A 20,543-nucleotide genomic window follows, 5' to 3' on the forward strand; every position below is an offset into this window, starting at 1 on the left:
TTACGGGTTGCAACCCCGGTTGCTCAGTGGTTAAACCATACGACCTAAAGTCATTGGATCCGGTTCAAACGCGGGTTCGATTCCAATTCGGATCAAGTTGTTGAGAAAGTGAGGAATGTCTTCATTTTTTTGCAATACAGTCAAAAATCTTAAGTCATTAAGCCTCAACAAAGATTAAAGTGTGTATAAAACATCCAAATAATCAGCACTCAAAACAGCACAAACCCTCATCAGTTATCATATCACATGCTTATTTATGAAAGGAAATCGAAAGCGATTAGGAATAGGAAAAGAAATCCAATAAATTTCGGAAAGTAGATTAATAAAAAAAAAATTTCAAGTACATTGTTATTGAATGGCTTTAAAAAACTTTAAAAGTCGATAAGAAACTTAAAGTTCTAAGAACGTATTTTTGCTTCAAACTGCTATAATTCCCTATCTTTATGCTTGCTTTATCGCATGGTCGTTAATTCCATTCATTCATTCACTGAAAACCGCAAGCGATAATAGACCAAATATTTACCTTGAGGTGGTTTCGTTCGATTGATGGATGACATAAAAGTCATTAATAACCCATGTAAAATGATAATGTTTATGGCTGTAAATTATCCCTTGTATATAAGGTTCATATTGTGACTCATGCTAATTAGGGTGTTCCGAAATTTCGGTTTTGATGGATTTTTGAGATCGAGACTGAAGATGAGGCTAAGGTTGAAGCTAAAAACGAAGCCAAGACCGAAACCGAAGTCAATGCCGGAATCGAAACCGAATCTAAAACCCAAGCCGAAGTTTAAGCCGAGACCGAAACCGAAGCCGAAGTCAAAGCCGAAACCGAAACTCAAACCGAAGCCGAAGTTAAAGCCACAACCGAAACCGAAACCGAAGTCAAAGCCGAAACCGAAACTAAAACCGAAGCCGAAGTTAAAGCCACAACCGAAACCGAAACCGAAGTCAAAGCCGAAACCGAAACTAAAACCGAAGCCGAAATTTAAGTCGAATACGAGACCGAAACCGAAGCCTAAGTCAAAGCCGAAACCGAACTCGAACCAGAAACCAAGTTCGAAACCGAAACCGAAACGAAGACCGGAAACGAGACAGAGACTAAATTCTACGAAGTCTCGATCTTGTCATTGAAGTTGTCATAGTCTCGGTCTCGAGAACCTTCAATATTAATGCTTAATGGATAAAATTTGCGAGGTTAAACCTTCCTTTTTTGTGAAATTTTCTCTCATTTCTTAATGTTTTATGCGAGAAACTTCAAAGGATTCACTTTGCTTTTGATTTTTATTAGATGCGGGTATGAAAAGCCTCACCATACACACACACACATATTCATGTTTACGGATGAAAAGGAATTTTTGTTTTGAAAGTCTTTGCATATTTGTTGAGTTTTGAAACTTGACGAAAAACCTTTGAATTTTCACATCAAAAAATCGCACAAAAAATTTCAAATAATTTTTAATTATTCTTCTTATTCCTTTATTTTAAGGTAATGGATTAATAGATGAAACAGAATTCCTTCAATGGATTAGTCGAATACAAGCACTGAGAGAGAGTCCAGGAGCAACAGCTGAAGATGATGATCTCACGCAAGACCTAGTGGCTGCTTTTAGGTAACTTTCTTGATATAAATTTTGAGAATTACGCCGTTAATAAATTACTCAAATATTTTAATACTCTGATAAGAGCTTGTTATCTAAAAAGTGGAAATTGGACACGTAATATTTTAAGAATCGTGTACGATAATATTGGGGAATTTACTGATGAAAACAGGTGGCAATTGAAAGAAAGCTTGTTTTGCGATGTTTTAATTTTTAAGAATTTTTAGGATTTTAAATTTTTTTTGAGAATTCTGAGTTGAAAAAGCATCAAATGAGTAATGATTAGCCATTTTTGATCAAGTTTATTGACAACTCAACAGGGAATCTGTAGCTCTCTTTTGTGAGGACGTGGGTTCGATTCCTAGACGGAGGTTGACTTTAAGTTCAATTCCCGTGACTCTCGTTAACGTATTCCAGTGTTGGGTAACCTTTGCTGTGTGCCACAGCTCGCTAGTGTGAACCATATGAGACTTATCATCAAGGTGTGACACAAAATATAAAAGGTTGCCCTTTACTGACTTATTATGACAAGAGTCTTCAATTTGTTGAATTATTCAACCCTCATCCATTCCTTGCCAATTCTTTGGCTACGCTAATGCTCAAATTATTTAGGGCCGTTCACTTATTGCGTTCAGGGCAGAAAAAAGCGGAACCTGTTATTTGGTACCGCAATAACTAAACAACCCCTTTACAGTAACGAGAAGAACTCTCTCTACAACCCAAATGTTAAATCACATAATAATAATAATAATTATGTATGTTTCTATTAAAAATACATACATTTGCTATTTAAAAGAAAATAATATCTATTCCAGGAAAGCAAGCTGTTATGAAGCATTTCATATTTCTATTTACATGAATTTATTATCATGAAAATTTGATTTATGTAACATTATTATGGCAATTTTAAAAAATGTTCATGTAGATTTACAACAATATGACATTTTCGTATTGTAACAAAGTTTGCAGTCGTAATCAGACTTTAAATTAATATATATTCTATTTTGAGAGCTACGTAATATTCAAACAATTACTTAAAGGTCTTGCATAACTGCTAATAATAATAATAAGCAAAGCTGGAAGTTGACTTGGAGTTTGTATTAGTTGTGGGCAATCTGGAAATGTCATGAACCGCACGCCGAATGTGGTTTCGATCGAGGCTTATCACCGAACTGTGCCATAGGTTGTCCACCACTGATTCCTATGAACCCAACTCAATTCTCCTCAATCTCTTTCATTAACAAATCACAATAAAACATTTTTTTCTTCCAATTTTCATTCACAGAGTTTTCGATAGAGACAATAATGGGTACATAACACGTGATGAGCTGCAGCGAGCTATGCAAATGATTGGCGAAACTGTTACCGATTCACAATTAAATGATATGCTTGCACTTGCAGATCTTGACAAGGATGGTAGAATTAATTATGAAGGTTAGTATACATAAGGAACTTGATTATGTTGCATTTTATTAGGGGATTGTTCACTTGTTGCGTGATGATATGAAGGGGGTAGTTCGGGTTAGTTTGGATTGGGGCGTAATTGTTGATCCGGTCCAAAGATCCTTCCATCGGACTCTATTGCTGGCCGAATCACAAAGCTTGAACAAATTCTCAGTTTTGACTGGGCCTTCATCGATTACCGTCCTACGCCATGTGGCTTTTGTAGCACCAGGACGCCTTTTGCCTTGTGGATTTCAGAAAAGGGCGGTATAGCAAGCTTGTGTTTCTTGCCCAGCTTCAACACTAAGGAAGTACCACGGGAAGTTGAAACTTGAAGTTTGGTCATCTACCGAGTCAGATCGACAGCCTCCCGAACATCCCTGAGAGGGGTTTGGTGACAAAAAGATATTATCGTGTTACGTAACATGTGAACGTCCCCTTTTTAAATTTTTAACTTTAAAAGCCTTCAATTTATTAACTGAATTTCTCCATTTTCCTTCTCATTTCAGAATTTGCAAGATTATTGTTGTAAATTGTAGTAAGAATGGAATTTTAATTCATGTCCTTAATTATATTAAACACCAAAGAAGAAACTCAAAAAAATCAAAAAATACGCAAATTTATGATGTGAAAAAAAGAACCCTTTTTTTAAATGTTTTATGATGAATTTTAATTTGTTAATTTTATTTTATTTTTTTGGCTTATTTATGAATTTTTTTTATGTACTTCAATTCTTCCTCAAATATCTCAATGTTATTGAGTTTATTCATTGAAGATTGTTAATTCATTAGAATGTAATTTACACTATATACAAATAAAGAGTAGTCATAGATTGTATATTTTTGAACAAAAAAGCTGTATTCATTTTGTAAGACTTATGCACTGCTGGATGTGATGAATATTAATATTCTACTCATAATCGGTTGTATTTTGAGACTATAATTGGATTAATTTGAATAACTAATTTAAAATAGACAATATCTTAAAAAAATTGTAAAAATTCACAATTTTTCCTATTTAAAAATGATTAAAATTGCAAAATCACATCCAATTCCAGCACAAAATGTCAAGAAAAATTTCTATTTTTATTCACTGATGTGAATCTTAAAATAGATTAGAATAGACATACCTAAAGTTCAGTATCCTTTTGTCGATGGTCAACAATATTTTTCTATTTACAGCATTCTAAAATAATCGTGACTTTATGTTCAGTGGTGGACAACCTATGTGTCGCGGCACACCTTGGTGGTTAGTCTTGACTAAAATCGCACATTTTATACGATTCATAAAATTTTCAATTTTTTTTTTTGAAGGCACCGCGGCACACAGGTTGCCCACAACTGCCGTATATCATATTTCCTATTAAACACATAGTTACAAGCCTTAACTGAAAATAACACGAGTTCAAAAAAGGTTAAATTTATTTTTTTCATCGAAATTATTGGAAAATCCAGCACACGTCAAAATCCTCTAGAGTCAGTCTATCAAATATACACAAAAGCAATCACAGCGTGCACGAGTCTTACTTGGAATAAAATATTTATTAATATTTAATTGGATTGAATGGGAAAATACAAAATCTTTTCTAAAAAGTTTTAGATTAAAAGTCAACAAATAAAGAGAGAAAAAATATCAATTTAAACACGATATTGGATTTAATTCAGTAAGGAATGCTTTTTTGTTAAAAGAATGACTTTATTTTTAATACACTAAATCAGATGAGAATAAGAAGAGTGCAATTTAAATATTAATTCGAGTATATAAAAGAGATTTAGAATTATATTTGAATAATAAAAGGGGGAACATTTGCTAGTGATGTCTATCAAGGACTACAGACTGTCTCTCCCCCCTCCTCTCCGCTAGAGCGCTAGCTAGACATATAGTCGTACCACTCAGGCTTATTTCACTGACGATTCATATGAATTGTGATCAGTAGCCTTCTTAAGTTAGGGTTTGAAGCAGGCAATACCTTACCAAGTTCCAATTTATAATTCCAAGTGCAATACAAGAGTTACAGACACAGGCATCATGACAGGTTTTGTAACTCAATAATTTATACGGTTTTTATCAATAATGTGTACGATTTTTGCCTGTCACAGGTAGTTTCACAGTAGAAATTGTACATTATGTCTGTGTGCAGGCTTGAAACTATAAAAAACGGTTGAGTCAGACTCAGTAGAACTACAGATTGTAGTGGGATCAAGAACCACTCTTTTCTTTTTTCTGGCTATTTTAGGTCTTTTTATACGACGTTTGGTTTGTCATTCTAATTACAATCTATTAATTGATAGACATCATTAGTAAACAATCCCTTTAAAAACTATTGTTACGCTTGTTGTGTAAATTATACAAAAATTAATTAATATTTCATAAATTATAATGTTGTATCACATACCGCAAACAAAACAAAACCAAAGAAACTTTTTGGAATGTTATTTGAAATTGGAATTTGAAGAATGAGAAACAAAGAAAGCATAAAATTCAGAATAAAACTGAATAATGATACAAAGAACACCGAAGAACAAAAAAAAAACTTTTTTTTGTGTTTTTCTTTTTGGTAAATTTTTAACGAAAATTTTTCCAGCATATTGCCTGAGTCTGTGTTATTCAAATTATGAATCTTAATTATTTATGAATAATTTCAGAGCATCAAGTTTGCTGTTTACTTAATATACCTTTAAATTAGCACTCATGTCTGCTTCTGTTATCAAATTTACAAGTTTAACTGCATTTAAGCTTCAAAATTAGTAAAAGTTTTTACATAACACCTTGACATGTGAAGTTTTGAAGGAGGTTTAATTGGAATTACTTCCAAATATTGAGTTTGATTGTTCCCGAGTGGCACATGTGCTCCGTACTTGATTCAAATTGAAACGACACGGACCTTAGATTCCGTGATGTCGTTTACCTAGTCTAATGTGTATCCGTTCCGTTCATATCAGAGGCTTGGACTGAATGAGGTCATGGAGGTTGTGACCCATGACCCCCCGCAGGCGTCACCTGAAGCTGGCTCTATCGCTGGCTTTCACGTGTTAAATTCCGATACCAAGTGTCATTCTGATTCACAACTTAATTTTTATCTCAAAATCCATTCCACATCACATAATAAATGTAGCTATGACTGCAACTTAAATGCGTCGTACCAAAGCCTCCTTTTGTTCTTATCACTCGGGTTCCTACAAGTTACACGACAGCCATGAAATTTCAAGTACACAAAAAACTTGTTAGTTCCAATTTAATTTCAGTTATTTTTCAGTCGGCAACGTAGATTGAAATGCATGGCTTTAAACTTTTTGTGTTTTCAATTTTCATATGCTTGGAGCTCGGTAAATCAATTGTTGCCAAAAAAGCTGCATTTGTGGACGTAAACTTAGCGATAGCAAATGCAGCTTTTTTGTCATGTCTTGCATAATCATTTTATAAATTGAATATTTCAGCTTTATCTACGATGTTATATCCACAATATCAACAAAATTTCGTTAATCCAGTCCGTCGTTATCCCCTAAAACCGCATCAACCTAATGTTCCAAATCAATTAAGTCCCATAAGGAGGTCAGGCTACATTAATAATGGAAATTTAAATACGCAGAAAGATATATATCAATATGGATATGGAAATATGAACTTGCAGGGAAATATTCAGCAAGTTTATACTTGAATGTTGTGTTAAATTGTGAATAAATTGAAGATTTATTAGAAATTATGAAATTTTGTTGATTTTTTTTAAATTGGAACTTTTATTGAGTATGTTCATGATTGCAGTTCATGTGCTTTGAGATCTTTGATCAGATACTCAATTGTCGTATGCGTTGGATGGTATTTGTTAGTCCAGTCTGGTTTGTATTCTGTTGCTTTCTTTGTACATGTTGGATTCGGAGATGGCAAGTGTCAAACCTTAACATTGTGAAGTTGCCACCTTTCAGGCAGGGTTGTCAAGAACAGAGTTGCAAAACAGGCACCTGTGACAGGCAAGAACCGTACAATTTCTTGGTTTTGTAAGAAAAACCATAGAAATTATCAAGAATTTGTACGGTTTTGCCTGTCACAGTTGCCTGTTTTGAAACTCTGGTTAAGATATATAGCAAGTGACAGTGAATTTATCAGATTTACGTACACCAGAACATTTTGATCATACAGAGTGATCCGACTTACATGTTACATATTTAACCTATCTTTTCAAGTACATATCCCGGCACAGAGCTCGGACGACAGCAGAGATGCATTTATTGGTAACAGGGAACACCACGAGAAGGAGAACACTTGAGATTTGGTCTTCTTCGGAGTCAATCTTCAGTTTCCTCAATTCCACCTTTGATGAGGTGAACTCACTAAAATCTATTTCATGACAAATTCTGATCTCCTGAATCAGCTTCGTATCTGAATTAGAACCAAAGGGCACACGTCGGATAATCGAGTACAGCCATAATTCAGAGTCACGTCAGTTTAGGATCGGATTTTGCATTGATTGATCGATTTATGCTATTCGGGAAACTAAGTTTTCTCTTACGGCAAATAATCAGATTATGTACAAGCAAAACTTATGTCCGAAAGAACCGACACTAATCATTTGATTAATTGTTTTATAAATTACTTGTACCTGACTCACGCATTTCAATCGAATTAAGAAAAGTCACTATAAATTCGATATTTTTTATTATTTACTTTTCAGTTCAGTCAGCTAGCTTATAGAAAACAATGAAGTTACTGATAGTGCTATTAGTTTTTGCATTATGGAATGGTAAAATTTGGATTTTTTTTTAAAGAAATTTTACAAATTTTTGAAATAATTAAAATTCTAATTACAGCTTCAACGGCGTTGCCGAGACATTTTGATCCATTAGATCCATCAACAAGGCAATTGTTTGCTATAGAAGGTCCACTTTATGTTGATTCTGCGAGTTTGAGACCAGCTACTTTGACACGTAAGTAAATTGTTCAGATTCCCTTCTATTTTAACTATAGCAATAGCAATAACCACTAATCTAGAACGCACAAGACGTAGAAATACTCAGAAATCTGATCCCAGACCGATTTGACTCTAACTTGAGACCAGATTTCATCGTATCTGGTCTAAAGGCTAGTTCATCTGATCTAAAGGCTATAGTCATGTAGACCTGGGTTCGGATTTTCGACCATTTCTACGTTTCTGTGCCATTTGACTAATTTATTTGATTCCTAACAGCACTAAAAGCAAATGAGAGATTACATGTCAATCGAGTAAGAATTCCTTATCAATAGAATCACTTAAATTCTCACATAATCATTAAACTATACAAACTTTCAGAGACAACGTGAATATACCAGTCTTCAAGGACTGAGCATGTTGCAAAGGTTGCTTCAACTCCACAATGATCCAGAAATAAATTTCCAACTTGACAATGAATTTGTACGAAGTATTCCGGTACAAAGTGAACATGTACGAAGTATTCCGGTACAAACTGAATTTGTACGAAGTATTCCGGTACAACCTGAACATTTACGAAGTATTCCGGTACAACCTGAACATTTACGAAGTATTCCAGTACAAACTGAACATGTACGAAGTATTCCAGTACAAACTGAATTTTTACGAAGTATTCCGATACAAACTGAACATGTACGAAGTATTCCGATGGAAGCTGAACATGTACGAAGTATTCCGGTACAAAGTGAACATGTACGAAGTATTCCGGTACAGTTCAGACAAACTGAACATGTACGAAGATATGTTTTCTTAAATCCATACACTCAAAATGATGAACACAATCAACAAAATGATCACTTAAGGAGATTCTTGAGAAGAGTTAAATATGAATCTGATGTTCCGCTTGAACGGTTTGTGAAGGTTGTTTATACAGTTCCTGTAGTCAAACCCTATGTTGTTAAAGAATTTCCACGTATGTCACAGCTTGATCAAATCAATGGACAAATTGACTATTTGCATCAATTACGTCAAATGCATAAGCATAATCGATACACTCATACTCCCTACATGGATAATCAAGTTGGTCCATTTAATCCAGAAATTGAACAACAACCAGTTATACTTTATAATCTTCCATTTGAAAATAACTATGAAAATGTGAATCCATTTGTACAGCAACCACCGCCAATTGAGAAATTGCCATCAAATTTGAATGGTTTTGGAACTTCAGAAAATCTTGAACATATTCCAATACATAGGCAGATGCCGATTATAATGTTGCCAGATTTAGATAATACCGATCAAATCCCAGGATCGAACATTTTAGATATGCAAAATAATCAGATCCAAAACTGGCTAGGAAATTTACAACATGGTCAATTACAACATGGATACGGAAACATTCAAGGAGATCAGTTCCAAAATTGGCATGGAAACGCTCAAGGAGATCAGTTACAGAATTGGTACGGACAGTCTCAAGGAGATCAGTCCCAAAATTGGCACGGAAACACTCAAGGAAATCAGCACCAAAATTGGTACGGAAACACTCAAGGAAATCAGCACCAAAATTGGTACGGAAACACTCAAGGAAATCAGTACCAAAATTGGTACGGAAATGCACAACAAGGACAAATACAAGATTTTGGAATGAGACCAAATAATTTCCCTCGCCTTAATGACTATGAAAGTGAAATTCAAAGTGATGATTATATGTAGTAAGTGAGCGGCGAACTGCACAATTAAATTCCTCCTCTTAATCACATTCAGCTATCTGAAATGAAAAACAAATGAATTTTTTAATGAAAATTATTAATAAAATGTTAACTTAGCTTCCTTCTTTGAATATTGAGCCAAGTCTGTCTTCTTTAATATCATTAATATCTAGTTACATCGTTTAGCGTGTCCAGAATGTCCAAAATCCTTAAATTTTTCAATTTTTCCAATAATTTTGATGTTTTATTTACTTCCACAAAATCAAACTTTGAACATTTTTGAACTTTCATTTGAATTTTGAACTTCAGTTTAAATTTGAATTTAGTTTTATCGTTATAAGAATTAATAAGCTTTTTAAGGATTTTCTAGCATTATTAAGTGTCACAAAATAAATATACTAATGACTTGACAGCTTATGCATGCTTGTAAGTTCATAATCCATAAAATAATTAATTTAAATTGTCAAATTTTTCAATTTTAGCAGCAAGTTGGACAGAATTTATTTAATTTCATTCAGATTTCACGATATTCAGCTAGTTCAAACCAGGAATTAATACTCGATTTATTATGCAGTCCTCGATGGACGAGCACAATATCAATCTCTAGCCCAACAAACCTTCAAATAAACAATTTAGAATATTTTCCATCAACAATTTTATAATTTTTGTATTTCAGCCATTCCAAAAGGTCTGCCTTCATGCATCTCGAACGTTCTGTTAACGGTGGAATATTCCGGATTGCCTTCATGTGAATCTTACGCAGACGTGTCTTAACAACAACAGCATCACTCATAATTCGTATTGTATGAATGCACAACTCCTGCAATTCTTCATTTGTTTTTGTGTATGCACATTGCAGCAATATCAACAGCAATCTGTTCCATTGAAATTCATTATTGTAAACATGTCTGTATGTTAAATAGTTCCTAAATGCCATAATAACATATGTTTTGATTTCATCGTCACATGTTTCAATGAGTATATCCAACAATATATTTTCAATTTTCATATCAATTGCATGCTGCTTACAGTCATCACAATCAAGCATCAATGCTAAGCATTTTAGGGCTTTCGAATTTGATTTGTTGTTGATCAATGAGTTGAAAATTTCAATTTTTCCAAACATTTTTGGTTTCCGTGCGATAAAATTTGATATAACGGAAAAGAATTTGCCATTTGATGTGCTGACGATGATGTTTTGAAGCTCAACGGTGAAATTGTTTGATTGCAAAAGGATTTGTAAGGCTACGGAAATATCAAATGTTCAATCTAAAGTGAAAAATGTGAATTTATTTTTGTTGTTTATACCAGATGGATTTTCGCTGAGTGTTTGCAGTATATCAAGGCACGTGTTTTCATAATCAGGATGTGAATTTAGAAGTTCTAGAAGTTTCATCATTAATTCATCATTTTCTGCGATTAATTGAGATCCGAAATAGTTTTTGGCTATGAGATTTAAGATGCTTAAAGCCAATGAAAAGGTTTTTGGATTTAATGAGGATTTGTGGATTAATTGAGATAATTTTGTGAGTATTCCTGCTTCTATTCCAGGATTTGCAAATACTTTGTTCTTCATTTCATTTTCCAGCTTTTCTAAAGCTAGTTCGACAGCTTCTGGATCTTTTTTGTCGAGATCTTTGATCTAAAAATGGAGTTTTTGGTGAATTTTGATGAATTTTTACATATTTACAGTCTTAAACCCAAATAGACAAGGAGCAACCATCCTCCCCTTCCCTATACACTCCTTTACCACTTGAGTGTTACGTAACTTCCGAACATTCCATCCAAAATAGCAATAATCACCCAAAACACCCAACTTTTCACCCAATCTTCTTCCCCTGCACTTTATGCAACCCAAAACACTCATAAAACATCAAAATGAAATATTACAACTAAACATCAGCAAAAAGCATGTTTTGCCAAGCGAAAAGAAACCCAAAAAGTCTCACCAGATTTTCAAAGCCATTTGTTCCATATCCACGTGTCAACTTTGTGTCCTGATATTTTCTAAAAACTTCTATTGTTGTGATTTGTTGACTTTTGTCGGGCTTCTGGACATGGTCAAAGAAAAGTTTGTTTATACAATTGTCGAAAAACTTTTGATTTACATTGCAGTATGGATGAATTGAAATGTGATGTTGATTGTTGTTATTGAACATTTTTGTATGAAAAATTGATGATGAATTGAATTTTGATATAAATTAAATGGCTTGCTAAGATTTAAATCAATTTTTTGAAAATATTCTGGGAAATACTTAATAATAGCTTAAAAGAACTTCTCATTGGAAGTCAATTTTAAAATATAATCATTATATGCACACGTGTTCACGTGCTTAAAAGTTTAAGGTGAGCTTATCTCTTTTTAACTTCCACGCGTTAACCTGGAAGTTATTGGTTTAGATTTATCATTGCTGCTCCATGTGTTGATGCAGCATAGGCTGTATCGAGAAAGTATTCGATCAAATTTGCCCGTGAAAATGCGAAATTCATTGTAATTTTTGTGCACATTTCAGGTTGTACTTTATATTTACTTTTCGTGTCGATATTTGACTTTGAAATCGAAATTTTTATTATTTTTTTGAAAAATGTCAACAAAATCGTGCATTTTTTATTTACTGAAGCTTGCGAAATCTAGAAATTTTTCAGAAAGTTTCAGATTATCCTCAGGCACATAGAACTTTAGTTTAATTTCTGAATTTCAAGAAAACCAATAAAAATCCGTATTTCGTGCATCTTTGGAGCCTCAATTTGTCTAAAATTGTGGTTGGTTATTAATTCAAATTATAATGAACTGTGTGGAAGTGAAAAATGCAAATAAAAGTTATGAATTTAAAAATGAAAGAGAAATTGTGTTAAATGAGCTGAATATGTCAATTCCTCATGGTAAAATGTAAGATTCATTGATTGTTAAGTATTTCTTGTGAAAAGTAGGCTCGAATCTTATCGACTCCTTACAAAGTTCAAGTCGACTTCGAGCAACGGTTCGTCTAAGACTGCAAACCTCCATTTTTGGACAAGCCCAAGCTGTTTTATAAGTAGCGGCACTTGATTCAAGTCGACTTTAGACCCTTCTCACCCTAGATACTCCCTTGAACTTATATAATAAAATCCACCCAAATTCCATTATATTCTCATTTTCAGCTACTGCCTACTTGGTGCTTCAGGATGTGGCAAAACAACCTTAATATCATGTATTTTAGGAGTAAAAAGTTTAGATTCCGGCAAAATTAAAGTTCTACAAGAAAAAGTCTCACACAAGCAACTCCACAGCAACATCAATTCCATTGGATATATGCCACAAGAAACATCACTTCCGACAGCGATGTCAATTAGAGAAACTTTATCCTTTTTCGCCAATATTAGTCAAATGGATATGAAAACGTTCAAAAATCGATATGAAATGTTGATGACTTTGTTGGAACTAAAGTCAGAGGATGCATTAATTGAGGATTTATCAGGTGGTGAAAAGAGACGAGTTTCATTTGCCGTAGCTTTAATTCATAATCCACAATTTCTGATTCTTGATGAACCAACTGTTGGACTTGATGTTGTGATTGTACAAAAAATTTGGAACTTCCTCCGAGAATCAATAAAATTAAATAAGAATTTGACGGTTCTGATGTCAACTCATTATCCACATGAAGCAGAAAAGGCTGATATTTGTGGATTTATGAGGAATGGAAGGCTTCTGATGGCTGACTCTCCGGAAAATATTTTGGCAAGTTTGAATGCACAGAATTTAGATGAAGCATCACTAAAATTGTGTTATGAGAGGAATTCAGCTGATTTTGATGTCATTGTTGGAAATGATCGAAAAAGTGAACATTTAAGTGCTGAATTGGAGGATCAGAATGTTGATTTCAAGTCAAAACGTAGAATTTGGGAATTAAGGACTATCAAAGCATTGATGTTGAAGAAATTTTTGTGGACTAAAAATTCGAAAATGTGAGTTGAAGTAGGCTTAGTTTGAAAAATCCAGCACATTTAAAGCTAATATGACATATTTTTCCTGAAGTCTCGGTCTCGACGCATTCTTGAGATCGACATCTAAAACGGAAAGTCTTGTTCTCGATCCCAGCATCAAAATCTGCATTTTTGCCATAAAAATTGGTCAAAATCCGCCGTCATTCCATGTTGCGGTCAGGACAACTTCGGGCTTTACCGTTAATACGGTAATGCATCCAGAAAACGATGTGCTGATCGGGCTCAATACATTAGCTTCTTTTATATCACTTGACATTTCTATCAAATCATCATATCTCATCCATTACTAATCAATTTACCTCTTTCTTTCTAGTATCATCTTATCCACAGTACTACCTCCTCTATATCTCATCATATTACTGATATTCACAATAGGTAACCGACCACAAGGCCTAAAAATTGGAATTCTTAACGAAGAAGACGTTGACTGCAATGCATTTATGTCTAGGAACAAATCCTACGACTGCAAAAGTGAAGGACTATCATGTCTTTTCATCAGCTCAATTCCTGATGACAAACTTCATAAAATTCCATACAAAAATACTGAAAAAATTCAAAACGACACTAAAAAAGGACAAATTGAAGGATATCTGCACATCCCATCAAATTTTTCGTTAGAATTTTTGAGTATTCAAGACATTTTTGACATTCTGGAACTAAATAACAGTCATATAAGTGTCTATCTTGATCAAGCTGAAATTTTCAAGCAAGGATATGCCAAAGCCACAGTAGCAAGTGCATATGATGACTTTGTTGACAATATCATGCCTAAATGTAATCGAAAACCTGAAATGTACAAAAGCAACATGATTTTTAGAAGTTATAAGGATGATAAGGCTGTGCTGGATTATGAAAGCAATAAAACATCTATGCCTGCTGTGTTTCTGCTGTAAGGATTGTGCCAGAGTTGGCAGGACTCGAATTTCATTCGGATACTCAAGTTTAGGTGCCTTTTGGGACTTTTAGAGTTCAAACTCTCAACCCAAGCGACACAAATGAAGTAGACTCCGTCAAGGAGATTTATAGTCTTCGTTGAAGCATTTTTATTGACACCAGATGGAAGTCGCCTATTTTTGGCAGCCATATAGACGGTAAACCGAAACTTCTTCATTTGTGTCGCTCTGGTCAGGATTCCAAAAGTCAAAAAAGGTGCCTTCATTGGAGTATCCAAATGAAGTTCGAGTGCTGCCAACTGTGGATTGCTTTATTAACCATTTTATGCATTTCTAACATTTTCCTTAATTTTCAGCTTCATCATCGCCAGTGGAATCAGCTTACTTGTCTTCTCAGTCCATCAATACAAATTTGAGGATGTTTGGAATAGAATCCTACTTTGTGGCGTCAACATCCATCAACTGTTGATCATTGAAGTCATTCTAAGCTTAGCAATAGCTTTATGTCATGTTGCTCAGACTTTAGTCGTCAAATTAATATTCTGGGATTTTATCCACATTGAGGATTATTTGGCGCTGATTATTTTAGTGGCATTAATAAGCTTAGTTGGAAGCATGAATGGATTGTTGGTTGCAACCTTTATTGACAATTTTTTTGCACTTTCGTCCATTTGCTTTGGATTTATGATGATTTACAGCTTGTCTGGTGGATCTGTATTGTAAGTTTGAGAATTTCATGTTGGAAAGTATAGCTAATTTTGGTATTTTTCAGGCCATTTGAAAGAATGGATCCACATCTCAATTTAATCATGAAATATCTTCCGACTGGACTTCCATCTGTCTCATTTACGAATGTTGTATTCAAAGGACATGGATTGAGTGACTCGAATGTAAAATTTAGTATATTATTGTTAGTTTTATGGATTTTTGGATGTTTTGTTGTAAGTTATGTACGATTATTGAGGAAAAAGTATAAAAATTCATAAAGGCAATTAGAATTTGAAGTTGATTCGAATTCCCGAGTAATACTCGGATTGCTGAGCGATACCCAGATTCTCGAACGATACACATAAAGAAGGCGACGTTAGCCACGAAGCTTTTAAAACACCGCCTAAGCCCATTTATTAACACTAAATTTTCTTTAGTTCTTCTTTCATCTGTATCGCTCGAGACTAGAACTATGAGGTAATTTGATGCAATCAGCACTAACTTACATGTAATCGTTGATAAACTTACTGGCTAATTACTGGTTTGGCTGTGAAATTCAATTAATCAAAAATTAATCTATTAAAGTTACTGATATCGCTTTGATGACATTCATATCAAAAAGAAGTAAATCAATTAATATTCCCGAATAGCACACGTCGGTTAATCGATTAAAAATTCTTTCCCAGACCGGTGTGTATCTGACATGAAAAGATTCGCTATAAATTCGGCACCATCCCAGAGTCAAAACAGACTGATTTCTGATTTCTGATCGATTAACCAATTTTCGTTCTAGTTGTTTTACAAAATTCTAATTTTATTTAATGCAGATTTTGAAGTCAACTCCAATATCATGTTTAATTAGGGTACCTAAACATATAACATTAATTCTTCAATAAATTAATTATTAAGCATACGAAGACTAAGCCAATTGATAAGAATATTGAATTTCCACTACCAGGAGTTGTAGGTGCTATTGTAGTCGTTGTTGGTGGAATTGCTATTTTAAAAAGTAAAAAAAAAGGTTTAATTAGCTTATTTGGTGCAAAGTATTACGGCTTTGATTTTTATCGGACCGATAAGATCCTTATCAGCGATCAAATCACTTCATGTATGGTTTACAAGCGATACAATGTGCAGCGATACATTGATTAAGAATGCTTAGGTCTGATACCATATAAAGCAAAGCATTGTCCGACTAGCACAAATCAATAAATTGATCAAAAATCTGGCATCAGGCCAGCATCACTCTGATGGATCTAATAAGATAAATGATTGAATCAAGACTACTTACTTGGTGCTTCGAGTCCAAAGTACATCAAAATATCATAATAATTATTTTTTAGCCATTCCTGATTGTCTTCTATCTCCTTTAAGTAGGATTCTTTACTGTCCGAATTGATCATATCTGTTGTCGACAATTTCTCCAATAAATTCTTGAACTTAGCGACCATTGGCGCTTCCTTAACTCTTTCAGCCATGAGAGTAAGACGATAATCATCAGCACTGTAAATAGAATTGAGGAATTTATTAAGCCTTGATCGAAATTGCACACAGCATACGGTTCATGCCATGTTTTAGAAGTTATGGCAGCAAATTAGTGTGCCGCGGCACATAGGTTGCCCACACCTGATCTAAATCTTTGATAATTAACCCTCCAATACTCACAGTCTATGGAATTCCACATAATTATCATTCAAAAAGTCCAAACTCTTCTCCAAACCCATGTTACTTTGAGTAGTCATTGTATCCAAGAATGCCCATCTTTCAAAGCTAAGCAATCCATTGTCAGCATCAAGGACAGCTTCCAATAATCTATCCAAATTCTCTGACACCAATGAGCAACCCATGCTGAACATATAATTATTTCTATATGCTGCATTTCTATCGGTTATGATTGCCTCAAGTATTTCAGCATAATTGGTTCTGTCTGTGATTTTAAGTGCATTACAGAAGTCGAAGTTGGCACTGCCCGTTCCCATTCTAAGCAATATGAGAGCTGTGAAGTCTCTAGCAACACAGTCACCATCAACAGCAAGGCAGTTCCATTGTTTTGTATATCCTCTAAGCTCAACTGTATTTGCATCTTCTCCATCACGTCCTTCATATCCAATTTCCTCAAGATGTGGCTTTGTGATGTTACGAATTAATCCAAAAAATTGATCATAAGCAGCTGTTCCAAATAATCTATAGTTTATGTCACTCAAAGTAGGTTGTGCTCGGTTCCAAATTGTTGAATCCTTTTCCCTTCTTAAGTAGTTGATCATACCTAAGCTGTCAACTCCATAGACACGATTGAACTTGTTCCTTGCTAAGTCAAATTCTTGGAACAGAACTGCACGATTAATGCGGTTAATGACTTTGTGGTCATCATATAACTGGTCAATAATTGCACGCCACAATTCCAAATCATAATCAACTCTAAAGTAACCGACTTGATCGAGGTTCACGACCATCCAATCACCTGGTGTGAAATCAATCTGAACTTGAAGGATCGATTCAGTTTCAGTGTCAAGCCAGATTTTTGTGGCTTTGGATGTGAAACTTGGTTTTGTTTTTGTGGCTAGAGTAATTGGAATCGAATAGATCATAGCTTCTGAGTTCAGTGGATATCTTTGTTGCTTGAATGTGACCTCATTTCCATCAATTGACACATGAACGACTGGATATCCAGGCTGATCTTCCCATGTACTCATGGACTTGGCAATATTCAATGGTGCTGTAAATGTTGCATTGTAAGCTGCTTGGAGAGCTGCATGAAGTTCATTTGGTGTTGCTGACTTCATTAAATTGTCGGTCAAGTACTTGTTAAGTCCAACAAAAAAGACGTCGTCTGTGATGGCTTCCTTGTACATTCTAATGACGCATGCAGCCTTTCTGGACACAATTTGATTGAATTTCATTCGTAGCTCATTTGGACTTTCGACATATTGATTCATTGGCCATGGTTCTCTTTCGTCAGCATTAAATGCATTTGGCGTGAAGTCTTCAAAGAACTTGTCCATGAAGTTCTCTTCAGGTGCCAATAAATGTGGAAGAAAAGCTTCGAAGAATGTCGCAAATCCTTCACTGAGCCACACGTATGTCCACCATTTTGGTGATACTGTATTTCCGAACCATTGCTGTGCAAATTTGCCTGATATTAAGGAAGTGATACGATTTTCAAGAATACGTCTGTAAGCAGCTGGAGTCGATGGATTAAGCTGCAATTCACTTTCAGCATAAGTAATAAGTCCGTAATTTTCCATAGCATAAGACTTAAGCCAGCTCACTTGACTCAATGCTGCATGATCCATTTTACTTAATGGATAATTGACTCTCAAAATCATTTCAAAAATGTTAAGGATGCTTCCAACTTTACTAGCTGCAAAGTCAAGATATCCTTGTTGAATTGACAGTGGAGTTCCATAAAGTTTTTGAGGAACTCTCGTAGCATTGGCATTAACAGATCCAAAATCAGACACAATAAATGCTAAAAGATATGTAGGAATTGCTGGAGTCGCTGCAAATCTAGTGATCACATAACTTCCATCTGGCACATACTCAACAACATCTGTATTGGATATAGCTTGATAAACACGTCCATGTCTTATAGACAGCTTCATAGTCGCTCTCAATCCAGGCTCATCAAAACAAGGCATTGCATGACGTGCATAGTCAATTTGGAATTGTGTTGCTGCATACCATCTTGTTATGCCTCTGTCCAAGTAGCTACCGCGATAAAATCCAGCAGCATCATTACGTAGTGCACCTTGATAGGATATATCAAGTATAAATTCTGTGTTTGGCTGGTAGACTCTTGGCAAGGCAATGACAACAAAATCGCGTGATTCATATAAATTAAAAATGGAATTAAGAATCAATGGAACTCCATTTGGCAATAAAATGTCTACTTTTAAAATCTCAATCTGACGATAATGCAGAGTAATTGAGTCTGTAGCTTCAACAATTTTCACATGAATTTTCACATTTCCTTGAAAATTGAAGACATTAGCATGGACATGAGTGTCAATTTGTATGTCATAGCTTATTGGCACTGTATTATTTGGGAGTCTATAGCCTAACTCATTATCTACATCCAAATTATTTGAATCAATCAAAATATTGGCACTGACACTGATTATTACACTTAATAGCACAACAGCACTTGATTTCCACATTTTTTCAAGTGCTTCCTTACTTCACAAGCTACCGAAAAAGATTCTACTAGTTCCTTATTTTTACTTGTTACACAATTTATAGTAACTGATTATCTTATCAATGGAACTAAATAAAAAATGATCCAATTTATTACCTTTTTGATAATGATTTGATAAGATTATTTTCGGAATCTCTGGACAAAATAAAGTCTACGATATCGAATATTTATTTGATTGGAATCAGAGATTCGGCAAAGTTTGAAGTTCTATTGAGTTTATTTATCATCAATCTTCGGATGGAGCTGACGTTTGATTTGCAAATTTTTGAGAATTGTGATGTGAGTGACAATAGGCATTTGAGTGGCTTTGGCAGTAATGTGCAAGCTACGTGACGCGGCACACTAGCGAGCCACCGAAAAATACTTGAACACCTTGTCTAGTTTTGGTGGTGACTTACACAAAAGTACAAAAAAGTTTGGACAACACTGGTCTAGAGGAAGCAATTGGCTAGGCACCTGAATCAAAATCAGTGAATTAACACCATTATCGTAGGTTCGAATCCTAATCCAAAAACCGATTAAATAAGTAACGATGTATCTGTTTCGAGATCTACACATTTTTGAATTAATTTCCAAGTAATTTCATTATAGTATGATATCAATTCAAGCCTATCTTGACTGGAATTTCCTTAGTTTGTTGTAAACTTCAAATGTTCATTTTGTAGTGTCTGAGCTGAATAAATACTGAGGCTACGTGCCATAAATAGGGGAATCTGTCAGTATGAGAATGCAGAGTGGTTAGGCAACAGACTAATCATCTGTATCACTTTTATGTTAGTGCCTTGGTTCAATTCCCACCAGAGAATAAGAAAGTCCAAAATGTGTACCTTGTTTCGGTTTTGGCCGAAGCTTATCACCATGGTGTGCAGTGGGAACACAATTAAGTTTGAATCCCATCAGCGCCCAATCTCCCAATCATTTGATAGAGCGCTGTGGATATGACAAAGATTCTCATAATTCTCATGACAATTCATTCCTTCTTATCCGAGAATGCATGTCCACAATACAAATATAATCAGCAAATTAAAGCACATGCATGAGAGGTTTAAGAAATCACAGTTTAATCGATATTACTCAATCTTATCAAAGTACGTACTTAATGTA

General features: G+C 34.6%; 3 protein-coding genes across 7 annotated transcripts in view; 2 read left to right on the forward strand and 1 right to left on the reverse strand.

Moving 5' to 3' along the window:
• Positions 1-5,579, forward strand: part of Eip63F-1 (Ecdysone-induced protein 63F 1) — a 67,296-nt gene extending 61,717 nt beyond the window's left edge. For all 5 annotated transcript variants that reach the window (XM_070635373.1, XM_070635375.1, XM_070635372.1 and 2 more), the window contains 3 exons: positions 1,490-1,613; positions 2,887-3,035; positions 3,554-5,579. In XM_070635373.1, the coding sequence (XP_070491474.1) occupies positions 1,490-1,613; positions 2,887-3,035; positions 3,554-3,576 (296 nt within the window). In that variant the 3' untranslated portion in view covers positions 3,577-5,579. The remainder of the gene's footprint in view (positions 1-1,489; positions 1,614-2,886; positions 3,036-3,553) is intronic.
• Positions 5,580-12,526: 6,947 nt separating this feature from the next.
• Positions 12,527-14,536, forward strand: LOC139086794 (ABC transporter G family member 23-like). Its single transcript, XM_070635390.1, has 3 exons — positions 12,527-12,549; positions 12,801-13,604; positions 13,957-14,536. Exons 1-3 carry the CDS (start codon positions 12,527-12,529, stop codon positions 14,534-14,536), a joined length of 1,407 nt encoding a protein of 468 aa, XP_070491491.1.
• A 1,501-nt stretch (positions 14,537-16,037) lies between these two features.
• On the reverse strand, positions 16,038-19,435 carry LOC139086872 (aminopeptidase N-like). Its single transcript, XM_070635489.1, has 3 exons — positions 16,910-19,435; positions 16,536-16,747; positions 16,038-16,241 (listed from the first exon to the last, which is right to left on the reverse strand). The coding sequence occupies exons 1-3, from the start codon at positions 19,399-19,401 to the stop codon at positions 16,126-16,128; spliced, it is 2,820 nt and encodes a 939-aa protein (XP_070491590.1). The 5' UTR covers positions 19,402-19,435; the 3' UTR covers positions 16,038-16,125.
• Between the last annotated feature and the right edge of the window lie 1,108 nt (positions 19,436-20,543).

This window comes from Chironomus tepperi, unplaced genomic scaffold (assembly GCF_022539635.2).
Source record: "Chironomus tepperi strain 1889 unplaced genomic scaffold, CSIRO-AGI_Ctep_v1 contig_89, whole genome shotgun sequence".
In the NCBI taxonomy this organism is placed as follows: domain Eukaryota; kingdom Metazoa; phylum Arthropoda; class Insecta; order Diptera; family Chironomidae; genus Chironomus; species Chironomus tepperi.

Coding starts and splice junctions, on each gene's coding strand:
- LOC139086872 (XM_070635489.1), bottom strand. CDS start 19,401: ATGTGGAAATCAAGTGCTGTTGTGCTATTAAGTGTAATAATCAGTGTC. Junction 16,748..16,909: donor TATGTGGAATTCCATAGACT/GTGAGTATTGGA, acceptor TTCTATTTACAG/TGCTGATGATTATCGTCTTA. Junction 16,242..16,535: donor CTTTGGACTCGAAGCACCAA/GTAAGTAGTCTT, acceptor TTTTTAAAATAG/CAATTCCACCAACAACGACT.
- LOC139086794 (XM_070635390.1), top strand. CDS start 12,527: ATGTCAATTCCTCATGGTAAAAT. Junction 12,550..12,800: donor TCAATTCCTCATGGTAAAAT/GTAAGATTCATT, acceptor TCTCATTTTCAG/CTACTGCCTACTTGGTGCTT. Junction 13,605..13,956: donor TGGACTAAAAATTCGAAAAT/GTGAGTTGAAGT, acceptor CTTTCTTTCTAG/TATCATCTTATCCACAGTAC.